The sequence below is a fragment of the Cyanistes caeruleus genome, chromosome Z, assembly GCF_971803275.1.
Source record: "Cyanistes caeruleus chromosome Z, bCyaCae1.hap1.1, whole genome shotgun sequence".
In the NCBI taxonomy this organism is placed as follows: domain Eukaryota; kingdom Metazoa; phylum Chordata; class Aves; order Passeriformes; family Paridae; genus Cyanistes; species Cyanistes caeruleus.
The window spans coordinates 27,903,425-27,915,506 of NC_141732.1; the positions used below are offsets into that span (position 1 = coordinate 27,903,425).

Here is a 12,082-nt window from a genome sequence, read left to right on the forward strand (position 1 = left end):
TGGAACAAACTTTGCTTTAATGAGAAAGACAGCTTTTGTCTTCATGAAAACAAGAGAACAAAAGATGGAGCTTAACGAACAACACCAAAGCTCTTACATTGACTGATAAGAATCGAACAATAATAATCTAATAAGCTAATAATCAAATCTAATAATCAAATAATAACAATATAATAACCTACTAACCTAATAATCTAATAATCAAATAATCTAATCATCATAATAATCTAATAATCCTAATAAATCTTTAAGAAAGCTAATGAATCTCAACTAACAAATTGAGAAATGTCACTAGTAATCGAATCTAATAATCTAACAATAATAATCTAAGAAGCTAATAACCTAATAATCTAATAATCTAATCATAATAATAATCCTAATAAATCTTTAAGAAAGCTAATGAATCTTAAGTAACAAATGGAGAAATGTCTATCTAGTCAACTAAACAGAAGAATGAATAATCCTAAAAACTTAAAAATCTTAAAAAACTTAAAAAACTTATTTCTATCTAGACCATCTGACAGATAATTTCTGTTAGCCCCAGATAAGTGGCAGGCTTAATTTGTTTTTTTCTTCTTGGGGAGAGGCCCTGCTTCCTTCCGTGCGCGATGTCTTCTCCTATGTACGTTCCTTTCCTGCACGGTTTCAAACACCCTGGAAGACAGGAAACAAAGCAGCCATTGTTAATTCAATGCACACCATTAAAGCAAGCTCCAAGATTTCCATTTCTCCATGAATTTCTGTCTTTTCTGGCTGTGGCACCTCTGTAAATTGATCAGAAGCATAAATCTGATCTTTCTTGTTGCAGTTCCTTCAAATGTCTTCCTCCTCTCGCTTCATCTTCTTTTGGATTTGATCAGCACCATCAAAGCAAGCTTTGGTCTACCTATTCCTACTTGTGTACGAATTGTGTCTTGGTGGGGCAGGGCAAGGTTTCCCTGGGAATGCTGGGCTTTAGCTAAGCTCTTTGGGGTGCAAGTGGCTTGTAAGGCTTTGCACGGCGGTGAGAGGCGGTCCTGCGAGTGCCCTCAGCTTCCCCTGTGGTGCCTTTGAACACGGTCAGCCTGTTTCAGTCCAAAGGCGCAGGCTTTGAGCAGAAAGAGGTAGAACTTGCGCACCGTTTGCACTGGCCGCAGGGAAAGGGGCCTCCCGCCGAATGGGGTGGCTGGGGCGCTTGGCAGCAGGGACACTCCGCGTTGCGGGCCCTCTTGCGGCTTCTCTTCCCTGTCTTCCCGTTCTCCTTTCTGGGAGGGCTTTGGCTCCTCTTTGGTTCGCTCACAGTCTGGAAATCCAAGAATCCTGATCAATTTTTCCTTCCTCTCACCAAGCTGGAAATCAGAGCGTCCAGCGCCAGAATCTATTGGCCTAAGCAAATTCCTCCCAAGCCTAAAGAGCTGGGAAAACAGCTGGATTGGGGGGCGGGCTGCAGCGGAATGCAAACACAGCACTTGGAGGAAAAAACGCCTCCTTTCTACTGCCTGAAGGGGTGGGATCCATACGTGGGTATCTATAGTTCTCCTTTTCTTAATTGGACCTCTCTGCCCAGCATCTGTTTACCCCTACTTTGCCTCCCTGTCTAGGGAATGACTTTTAAATTCAGCCAAATTCCTAAAGACACATGGTTACCCAGTTTCTACTGCCCAAACTAATCTCTCTCTCTCTCTCTCAGTGTCTGTGAAGCAAATTCTGGTTTGTCAGTAAGGAAAGTTTCAGCAGAGCCACAGCACGGGCAGCTCCTTTTTGGGGAGTACACTGGGATGCTACAAAAGGTCCCTGAACATCTACAGAATCTCCATGAGCGCAGCCAGGATTACTGATGTTTTGATGTTTTGATGTTTGATGATCAAGGCCTGGGCAGCATCTGCTGCGCCTTTCCAGTGTACGGGACAATGTGATCCTGGCAGAGCGGTGCCTCCCAGGCTTGCCAGCAGGTTTTGTCCCCTTCTCCCAGTTTCTCCACCCTCCAGCCTTGTCTTGATTTTCTTCCCACTCACCTGAGCAAGACTTTTGGCAAGTTTATGTTCTTTCTTCCAGGTGTAGTAGTACTCCACACACTGTGCCACAGTCTTGCTCTGAACCTGTTGGGAAGAGAAGAAGAAGGAATCTAAAATGGCCATCCTGTAGGGTGCATTGGAGAACAATTGGAGAGTTCTGGAGTCACCTAGGAAGCAAAATGACGGAGTAAATTGAGTAGGGTGTAAAATGAAATAAATAGGGCGTAAAAGAGGCCTTGTGCAATGTAACATACAGTGTATGATGCTGTGTGGGAAGACATGCGATGCACAGATCAATAACAAATCCATGTAGCACAGTTTTTCTTTCCCCCATTGGGTTCTCAGCTCTCCCAGCACCATCTGCTGTGGAAGCATCAGCGCACCTAGGAGACCAAATCTGACAGAATAAGCCTTTGTGTTCCAAAAGAGCTTGGAGGAAAAGGCCTTTGAGGCAGAATCACCCCTCTCTTGCAGGCCTTTGATGTCCTGTTTCATTATTACTTGATTATTTCGGGTATTTGAGAAGAGAGAGAGACTGGATTCCAGCATCTGGTAGCAGAAATAATCAACATTTCCTCCTGATGATCTGCTAGGGTCAAGAATGTCCTATGGCTTTACCTGCTTCTGGATGAGATGAAAATCCTTGCCATAGGTGTGAAAAGCCTTTTCGAAGGACTCCTTCTCCTCAGGTGTCCATATGTCAGAGTCTGGCAAAAAAAGCAGCAGGTAAATTGGTCCCTCCATCCACTTGGAGTAGATCCCACTGGCTGCCAAAACAAAATTGGCGCCATCCACCTTTCACCTGTGTACATGTCTGCTCCCTTGGAAAGTAATGAAGACAAGAGCAGGCATTCCCCAGGAAGGAGAAAAAAAAAACCCATGGAAAACTCCAAGGAAAGCTGAAGGGGGAGATGCTGCTGCTTTCCCCTGCCCCAGGCAAGAGGAGGCCTTGTGATGGCATTATTTGTTGGAGCACAAATGCTTGCCATGGCAATTAAGGGGACGGCAGTATCTGTCAGTGAAGGAACAAGCTGTGCTTCGCTTACCTGCGTAATGATAATCAGCCAAGGGGTGGCCTTGAGGTGTGGGAGGCCCCCCTGAGAGCAACATGTCCAGAGCCTCCTGCAAGATCAAAGGGAAAAAGGCTTTAGCTTCCCCACCATAGAAAGGAGCCAAAGAACCATCAACGCTACCTTTCAGCTACTTTGCCTCTTCAGGGGTTCAGTCCAGTGGATCTCATATGGGTTCAACACTGGGGTTTGCTCCCAAACCTTCCTTTTTACTGCCCAACTCTTTGATCCTGCTCCCCAAGAGTGGCACGTTGGTCACCCACTCAATGCTTCTCCTGAGCCCAGAATTGCCTCTGCTCACTGAGGCTTGTGGGGATTTCCCCTCAACTCCCCCCAGAATGTTTTAGAGCACACAGATGTGCGGGAGATCGACAAGGGAGCAGGCTGTGGGACCTGCCAGCAGCTCCTCCAGGAGAGATATTGTCCCTGATCAAGCCAGTTGGGCTCACCCCTGCTGTAGCTGGAGGAGACACAGCAGGCAGCAAGTTGTAAACTTCTTGTTAGCCCTCCTCTACAAAGAGCAGCCAGGAGAGGCTATCCCAGTGCCCAGGCCTTAGGAATTCCCTGTCCACTCTTCTGGGCACCCAAAGTGCCGCTTCTTACCGGAAGGCTGCCGCGTGCCTGGTGCAGGCAGTGCAGGGCCAGCTCCAGGTTAGCCGCTGGCCCGGAAACGCCACGGGCGCTGGCCATGTCCAACAGTTGTCTTACTGCAAGCACAACAAAACCCCAGTGAAAGTCAGGCTTGAAGCAAGAAAGGGGAAAGCTTGCAATACAAGGGAGAAGGAAAGCACAAGAGCTGAAGACAGCCAAGCGGTTGGAGGGCGTGGAAAGGATAGCAAAGAAAGGGGCAGCTGAACCAAGGGCCCACGTAGTGCTGGCTCTCTCTCCCATGAAAGCAGCCTTTGGAATAAGAAGCAGGGGCCAATCTCTCTTCTTCCAGTGGCAAATGCCCCCGACCGATATGGAGAGCAGGAAAGTTGCTCTTTTCCCACCCTGCTGCAGAAATGGAGCATTCTCCTTGCCTCTAACCCTCCCATGGAAGAAGACGGGTGAGACAAGGAGAGATGCAGAGCATGCAAAAAGCTGCCTTTTACCAACAAAAAGCTGCCTTTTACACACCCAAGTATCTCAGGGGTGGAAGAAAAGCTTGACAGCTACCTCTGTCAGGTTTTTCCATGGCAGAGTCATCTTCCTCCCAAGGCTTCCAGACCAGGGACGCGTGCTCTTCATCCTCACTCGGTGGTGTGGTCTGCAGCTCAGGGAGCTCAGCCTGAAAGTCACTGCCAACCTTGATGTGTCTAAAGGGAAAAGGGATGGAGGGAAGAAAGGCAAGTGGTCAAGAGACACTTGATGCCATGGGCAGGCTTGAAGCAATCCCAGCCCAACTCTGAAATAACAGTTCTCCTCCTCGCCATCCCTCAAGTTTGCCGCTCTTTTATCCCTTGGACAAAACTCACGGTCGAATCTGGGCTCTTGCTTTCCTTTTCATTGTGCCTCTCCTTTCCACCTGGAAGAGAGCAAAACAAAGGCCCAGGTAAAAAAACTTCAGCCAAGATGTGTCGCTAGCCTTCCTTCTCATCCTCATCATTGAAAGCACAAGCTCCTGCGTCCCAGCTCCCCTCTGTTTGGCGCAATTGCTGCGTTTTTCACTTGGAACTTGCGAGGCAGGAGCCTCTGGCAGCCTGCAGTGTCCTCAAGAGGGGAAGACTGAAGGACAGGCAGTCTTGCCTTCAGGCTTCACTTCAGTCCTGGGGCCAGTGAGAAGACCCAAGAGGACGGCACGCAAGTTGTGCCAGGGGAGGCTGAGCTTGGATAGGAGGAAAAGGTTCTTCAGCCAGAGGGTGGCTGGGCACTGGCACAGCCTCCCCAGGGAAGGGGTCACAGCACCAAGCCTGACAGAACTCAAAAAATGGACATTTGGACATTGCTCTTGGGCACAGGGTGTGATTCTTGAGGCTGTCCTGGGCAGGGCCAGGAGCCAGACTCAACTTTCTGGGTGCCTTCCAACCCAGAAAATTCTGCCAAATTCTGTGACTGTGTTGTTGAGAAGGACCATTCCAGATGGCCCCATTTCATAGCTGCCTCCGCCCATGAGGCACAACCAGCCCCACAGGCATTGAAAAACATAGAGAAATCCATCCCAATATCTCGATAGAGATAAGAGGATCTATCCCCTGTCATTCATCTACAGAGACCCAATGCAGGTGGAACAAAAGAATCTAGAAAGATACTAAAATCTAATGTCGCTGTAAATGATGAAAGTGTGTAAGTATAGAAGAATGGCTGCAAGCAGACCATTTTTGTAGGTGAAAGGCTGTATTGGAGGACAAGCCTGGCAAACTGATTCCATGCCTTGAACAGCAGGGATCCCAGAGAAGTGCCAACATTCTGGTTTTGAAAGCTTTGGAGGAGGCGTGAGCAGAGCCAGGGCCTGATACAGGACTTTTATGGACACTGAAGCCCTGAACTCGTCAGTAATGACCAGATTGTTTAAGGGTCACCACAAGATAGTTGTAGGACTTCAGTGGGTAGCAAGGAGGACTTTTAATCAGAAAATCTCATTGGTGGATGAGAATGTGAAACTGCACGGTGACCGTTCTCTATGTCCTCTATGGAAAGCTCTGGATTTCCACAGACGGAGGCATGATTATTCCTCCAGAAGCTGGAGCCCGCTTTCATGCGTCACCTCGTCTGGGGAACGGGAGCACTGACCGTGTCTGCCGTGGCTGGTGGGAGAGCCAAGAGGAGCCTCCTGCCGTTCTCTTAGCGCTTTGAGGGCAAAGGGGGATTTTCTTACCTTTGCCAGTGCCAAAGTAGTGTGGGGATGCCTGCTGGCAGACGAGCTCGGGATGTCTATCCAGAGGCCAGATCTGGCACTGAGGCTAGAAGGTGGCTGGCCAGGGGCAGCCCAGGAGCAGATCCTGCAGCTGCTGCTCCAGCGCTGGTCCAGCACCAGTGTTCCACCAACAGCCACAGGAGTGGGAGACAATGACGACAGTCGCTATGGGCACAGCCACACATTCCATGCCCAGGGGACCCAGGGGACCCAGGGGACACAAACAGGGCTGGGGCACCTTTGCCTCTTTTACTTCTGCTGCTGCAAGGTTGCTCTGAGCACCTTCCCAGTGGGGCATTTCTCGACAGTCCTCTGGACGGGGCAAAGCAGTGCAGGGAGAGCTCTGGGTCTTCTCCGTGCTTCTCTGGAAGGTGCCTGCAGCTGAACGGGAGCCTGGCTCTGTCAAAGGGCCCATAGCACACTGTCTGCACTGCAGAAGCAGAAGGATCCTGGCCCTGGCTCTGCTCCAGCTCCGAGAGGAGCAAGAGCCTGCCAGTCGTTCACTGGAGAGGCAGCTGCAAAGCTTTTTCCTCAAAGTGGAAGCATTCATCCAGCCCCCTTTTATAAACTGTCAGATGCCTAGTGATGTCTCTTGATGATGTTTTCCCTCCTTTGAGCTGACCAGTCTCTCACCTCAACAGTCGTTCCCTGAAACTTGGAGAAACAGGATGTTTTTCAGGGGAATTGATGGGGACACGCCACCAGCAATTCCCTAGCAAACATTTAATGCCCAATTCCTTTTTTCTTTCTTCCAGCTCCCTTGGAGAAGTGAGATGTTAGTCTCAAAAGACTGGGAGACTAGCACGAACAGAATTACTTTTTCACACTAATGGCCTTCCCACTTGTTTTAGGTCCCAGATAGGGCGGAACCGAGCCTGTTTTACTGCTTTCCTGCCTCATGTTAGGCAAAAGCAAATCTTGCTTCCTTCCCAGCCTGCTTGTTGCACACACACAGTGGCAAAACCCAGGGACAGCTGTAACAAGGCCCAGTGCAAAGCAGATGCTTTGGAGGCTCCAAATCCCACCTGCAGCGGCTCCGTCAGACAAGAGCAAGCTTCTGTCAGCATCCCAGCACCAGCCTGGTAGTTCCCCCCTCCCTCGTCTCCTCTCCATTCTCCCCAGCCCCTGCTCCCAAGACCTTGCCAGGCCATGCCATTTGCTGGGCTAGATAAAGGAGCGAGTTTCCTGCTCCTTTGGTGCAAATACCAAAGCTGTGAGAAGTGAGAGGATAATGTTCACTCCCGCTTTGCTTGATCTAAGGAGGTTGGTGGAGGCCCAGAGCGGGAGGCTGGTCTTTGAAAGAGAAACTGAAAGTGAGCTGCTGCTTTCTTGGATGTGTGAGGAAAAAGACAAAACTTTGGGGGTTCAAATAAACTAGGGTGTTTATTAAGGGAAAAAAGAAAAGGGGAGGAAGGGATAATGGGTGAGGGAGTAAAAAGAAAATAAATTTTATAAAAGTCCCAGGTCTGAGGATTGAGGAATCCTTTGGCCGAACCGGGGTTTTGGTCCCAAAGCAAGAACTCGGCGGCACTGCAGTGAATGCTGCTAATCTGCACTCAAATTTATATAAAAAAGTCTCTAAAAGAGATGTAGACTGAAGTGTGCAGTGTCAGGTCCTCAGCTGCAGCTAATCCACAGTAAAAGGGCAGCTCTTCAAACTTCACAGGTCCTTTTATAATCTCTGTCCCCTCAGCTTGTTGCTGGCAGTCCCACCCCTGTAGTTGTTGTTGATTGGTGCTGGTAACATCTTCTCCTCCAACAGTTTGCTGTCCTTGGGGTAACTGAGGTTTTGGAGGGAAAGTTCCTCATTAGTATGCACCGTTGCCCTGGTGTCAAGTTACAAGTCTTCTGGGGCAGGTTAAAAATTCTTTCTAAGATGCTGCTGGTGAGGGGATTTGCTTGGAAAACTTTGAAAGTAACAAACTTAAAAGAGATTATTAAACTTACAAACAATGCATCAATGGCAACAAACAAATGAGTAAGAGACTACAAAAAGAGGGATAATGCTTATGACAATTAAACATTCAATGGGAACACACAAAAAACCACAACCAGTACAATTCTACAATGAACAACTTCTAAGCAACAAAAACAACAACAACAAACAATTCCACATGCAAATGCCAATCTCAGGTTTTATAGATGACAGATGTTAATGCATGTGGATGTTAATTTTATAGAATGGCAGAGGTTGGAAAAGTCCTTGAAGGTGGCCAAGTCCATCTGTCCAGCAAAATGGAACAAAGCTGTGTTGCTTGGCGACCAAAAATACTCAGACCCCCAGCTTTTATCCCTCCAAGTATAATGAGACAAGCCCACTCACATAGATGCAATTCATTGAATTGAACAAAGCCTCCCTTTTCACTGCAAGCTGAGGTTTTTAGGAATCCAAGGATGAAAGCCCACCATGATTTCACTGGCACCATGGGGACACACCTTTGGAAGTCCTGCCAGCTGGGGAAGGGGCTGGGCCTGTGGGAGGATGCACGTGCCCAGATCCTTCTCAGGGCCAACAGCGTGTTTGCAACACCAAACAAATGGAACAGACATTGCTGGAGTGATTTCAGACAGACAAAAAGACAAAATGGAACAAACTTTGCTTTAATGAGAAAGACAGCTTTTGTCTTCATGAAAACAAGAGAACAAAAGATGGAGCTTAATGAACAACACCAAAGCTCTTACATTGACTGATAAGAATCGAACACTAATAATCTAATAATCTAATCTAATAATCTAATGATAACAATAACCTAATAACCTAATAATCTAATAATCAGATAATCTAATCATCATAATAATCTAACAATCCTAATAAATCTTTAAGAAAGCTAATGAATCTCAACTAACAAATTGAGAAATGTCGCTAGTAATCGAATCTAATAATCTAACAATAATAATCTAAGAAGTAATAACCTAATAATGTAATATTCAAATAATCTAATCATCATAATAATCTAATAATCCTAATAAATCTTTAAGAATGCTAATGAATCTTAAGTAACAAATGGAGAAATGTCTATCTAGTCAACTAAATAGAAGAATGAACAATCCTAAAAACTGAAAAATCAATCTATCTAGATTTCTATCCAGACCATTTGACAGATAATTCTTGTTAGCCCTGGACAAGTGGCAGGCTTAATTTGGTCTTTTCTTCTTGGGGAGTGTCCCTGTTTTAGAATACAGGTGTCTGCTAGGGAGGGCAGGAGCCTCCCTTGCAATGAACAAATATAGCTCCCCTCCCTTCAAATTATTATAATTCCGAAATCAAGGGGCCTTCCAGCAGAGATCTGGGGATAGGAATTACAGTTCTTTACTAGTATAACCAGGCAAACAACAATAACTACAGCATTAGCAAGAAAACAGAACCAGGGACCCCGTGACAGCTTTCTCGGCTGAGATGGGAAGGGATGGAGGAGAGGCTTTGTTTCACAAACCCCTCGGGCGGGCAGTGCCGGTGCTCCTGCAGGGCTCTGAGGAACAGTCGGCTGGAACAGCAGGGATGAGCTGAGATCCTGGGCTGGTGGCTGAGATGTATCAGGAGCTCCACGGTGGCGCCTGGCACTGCCACACGTCCCGGCAGGACAGGGGGTGCGAGGCCACCAACAAAGAGGGAAGAAGGAGAAGAAGCAGCAGCTCCATCTGGGTGATGGCGAAATTCCCTTCTCCCCACCGCAGCAGCTCTGCACCCAAAGTTTCCTTCTCCGAAGCTGAAGAAAGCCCTCCAAACTGTCCCCACCCTCCTTTTTCCTGCCCCCTTCCCCCTCTGGGCCTGGCCAAACTCTTTTGTCACCCACCAAGTACCCACAGTTAGGTTGTCCTTGCAACTAATGGGTAAAAATTCCATGGGCAAGCTAGAACTAAAAAATAGGACACCTAACCCCCAACAAAGAGGTATCACTGGCTGAAAGGGACTAGGCCTGTAGGGTTAGGTGGAAGGTCCAAGTGCCCTTTTCGTCACCCTGTCTCCAAAGGGCCAGGAGACAGCATGACAGGTACTGCTTTTATATTTAAAAACAAAAAGGGGGGAATGTTTGGGAGGTCTTGGATGCCCTGCTCTTCATTGCTTTCTGGCTGGAAATGCAATTGCACTTTCTGCCTCATCCACAAGTCCATGGCTGGGGAAAACCTGGCCAATGGCCATATTCCAAAGGCAGGGTAGGCTGGAGTTGATAAAGGAAGGAGACTGTTCCCAATTCCAAACCATACCAGAACGCCCACAGGAGGGACATTTAAGAAAGAATTCAGAAGTGAATGTAGAGCAATATTCCGTGGGAGACAAGGAAAGGAATCTTGCAAGTGGCTTGGGGGTTTCTAGGATTTTTATTGCGAGTCTGCTGCTAGCTGGCATTGGAGAAAGTAATCCTGAAGTGTTCCTGGTCATGTCCTCAGCTTCCTCAATTGCTTTGCTGCAAGTGTCCTATGTTTTCATTTGAAAAGCACACGGAGTGGAGATTTTTGTGGCAGGGGCCATGTGACCTGTAGAAAGAAGAGGGGAAGTAAAACCAGCTCTCCCACAGCTCCAGCCTGGCTCTGCCAGGTGGCTTCCTGGGGGATCTCCCTGCTTCTGAGAGACAGCTCTGGCCTTCCCATTCTTTTCAGGCCAGCAACAGCATTCGTGCCTTCCTCACATCTGCACCCTGGCAGCCTCTCACCTGAGAGGCCCTGTCCCTCATGGCACAAAGGTCTCTCCAGCACTGTTGACCAAGGACCAGTTAAGAGACAATCCCAGACAGACAGACAGACAGACAGACAGACAGTGTCCAGAGAAGCAGTGCCCAGAAGGAGCCCAGAGGGGTCCAAAACAACACACAAACTCTCTTTTCATACCTTTTGACTCTTGACTGGCCCTGCTTCATACGTCTTCTTGTTCAGCTTGCAAGGTGCCAACTTCCTGCTCCATCTCTCCTGCTCCCTCTCTACATCTGCCAGGAAGTTTTCTCCTTGCAGCAGCAGCTGCTCCTGCACCTCCACATGCTGACATTCCATCTCACAGGCCTGGTGGGGGGAGGAAGACACTTGCAGATGAAGTCCCAGACAAGCTCCCCAAAGAAAGAGTGGAAGCTTCATGCCCCACACAACAGCCCCCCCAGCTGGAAAGGGCACATTAATAGTGACTTTGTGCTCTCCAGCACCTGTGTCCTTACCAGAAATTTAGAAGGAGGATCAGCAGATGGGAGAAAAGGAGATGCCACCTTCCTTTCCTGCTCTGATGGCTGCCTGTTTCCTGGCCCCTGGCTCCTCAGGATTTCTGCCTGCTCTCAGAGGCTCTGTTCTCCAAGTGCTCAGGTGGTCCTCGTCATCCCCTCTGCTTCCTGCATTACTTTGCTGCCGGGATGACAGCCATGGGGTTGTCAGAAGAGGCTGGAGAGAGGCTCGGCTAATCTGAGAAATGGATGCTGCCCAGAGGGAAAAAGAAACAAAAGAAACCAAATGAAAAAAGGCAAAGGAAAGAGGAACCATTGTTTTCCCAACTGAGCTTCTAACAGGGTTGTGAGAAATTAAGTGGAGATTTGTGTCAATCTAATGGTGACACTCACCCATGTCTGTGTGTCTGCGAGCAATACAGACAGAGACCATGGGATTATTACTAAGAAGTGGTTTGAAAATTAGCTAAAATAAAGCATGGAAGTAAAGTTGAACAAAATAATTATATAACAATCAGCTTTTAGATAACAGCTTGTTCTAACAACCAAATATTAAACTTTAAACTACCTTGTATCTTTGTATAAACTAGTTTGAAGGAAAACTTGTAATCACTTAAAAAAAGGGAAATAAGACCAACAGGAGCTAAAAAGCTCTAGAAAAGCATTTTGAAACATGCTTTGGAACATTTTGAGTTTTGTAATAACTAAAGAAAGAGCCTATGAAGCTATTTTTAGAGAAGTTAGCTTTGAGTTGGAAAATGACTGAAAGAAAGCTTGCAAAATACATTCTGACTAACAAAACATACACTTAGTTAAACAAACTGCTAATAGAAAACAATATTTTAAGAGAAAGATGAGAGACTACGGACACAGCAGAAGACCGTCTCGGACCAGCTCCCCAACAGATGTTCAAGAACCACAACCACTGATTAGGAGGGAAAACCAAGTAGAAAATAAGTGAGGATTTGAGGAAGTGAAGTGCCTAGAAAGGCATAAGAGACAAGCTTTGGAGACCTGAATTTGTGCATTGCTTAGGGT

General features: G+C 47.3%; 2 protein-coding genes across 3 annotated transcripts in view; both read right to left on the reverse strand.

Annotated features, from left to right (window-relative positions):
• LOC111922326 (zinc finger protein 541-like) lies at positions 1–10,886 on the reverse strand. The gene is made up of 10 exons (XM_086869792.1): positions 10,728–10,886; positions 5,862–6,065; positions 4,522–4,571; positions 4,223–4,362; positions 3,668–3,771; positions 3,041–3,116; positions 2,613–2,701; positions 1,995–2,078; positions 1,119–1,282; positions 1–654 (listed from the first exon to the last, which is right to left on the reverse strand). Exons 1-10 carry the CDS (start codon positions 10,884–10,886, stop codon positions 558–560), a joined length of 1,167 nt encoding a protein of 388 aa, XP_086725918.1. The 3' UTR covers positions 1–557.
• LOC147648279 (uncharacterized) overlaps positions 10,202–12,082 on the reverse strand; it is an 18,173-nt gene continuing 16,292 nt past the window's right edge. For both annotated transcript variants that reach the window (XM_086867058.1, XM_086867057.1), the window contains 3 exons: positions 11,045–11,296; positions 10,728–10,895; positions 10,202–10,376 (listed from right to left, as the gene is read on the reverse strand). In XM_086867058.1, coding sequence (XP_086723184.1) covers positions 11,252–11,296 — 45 coding nt within the window. In that variant the 3' untranslated portion in view covers positions 10,202–10,376; positions 10,728–10,895; positions 11,045–11,251. The remainder of the gene's footprint in view (positions 10,377–10,727; positions 10,896–11,044; positions 11,297–12,082) is intronic.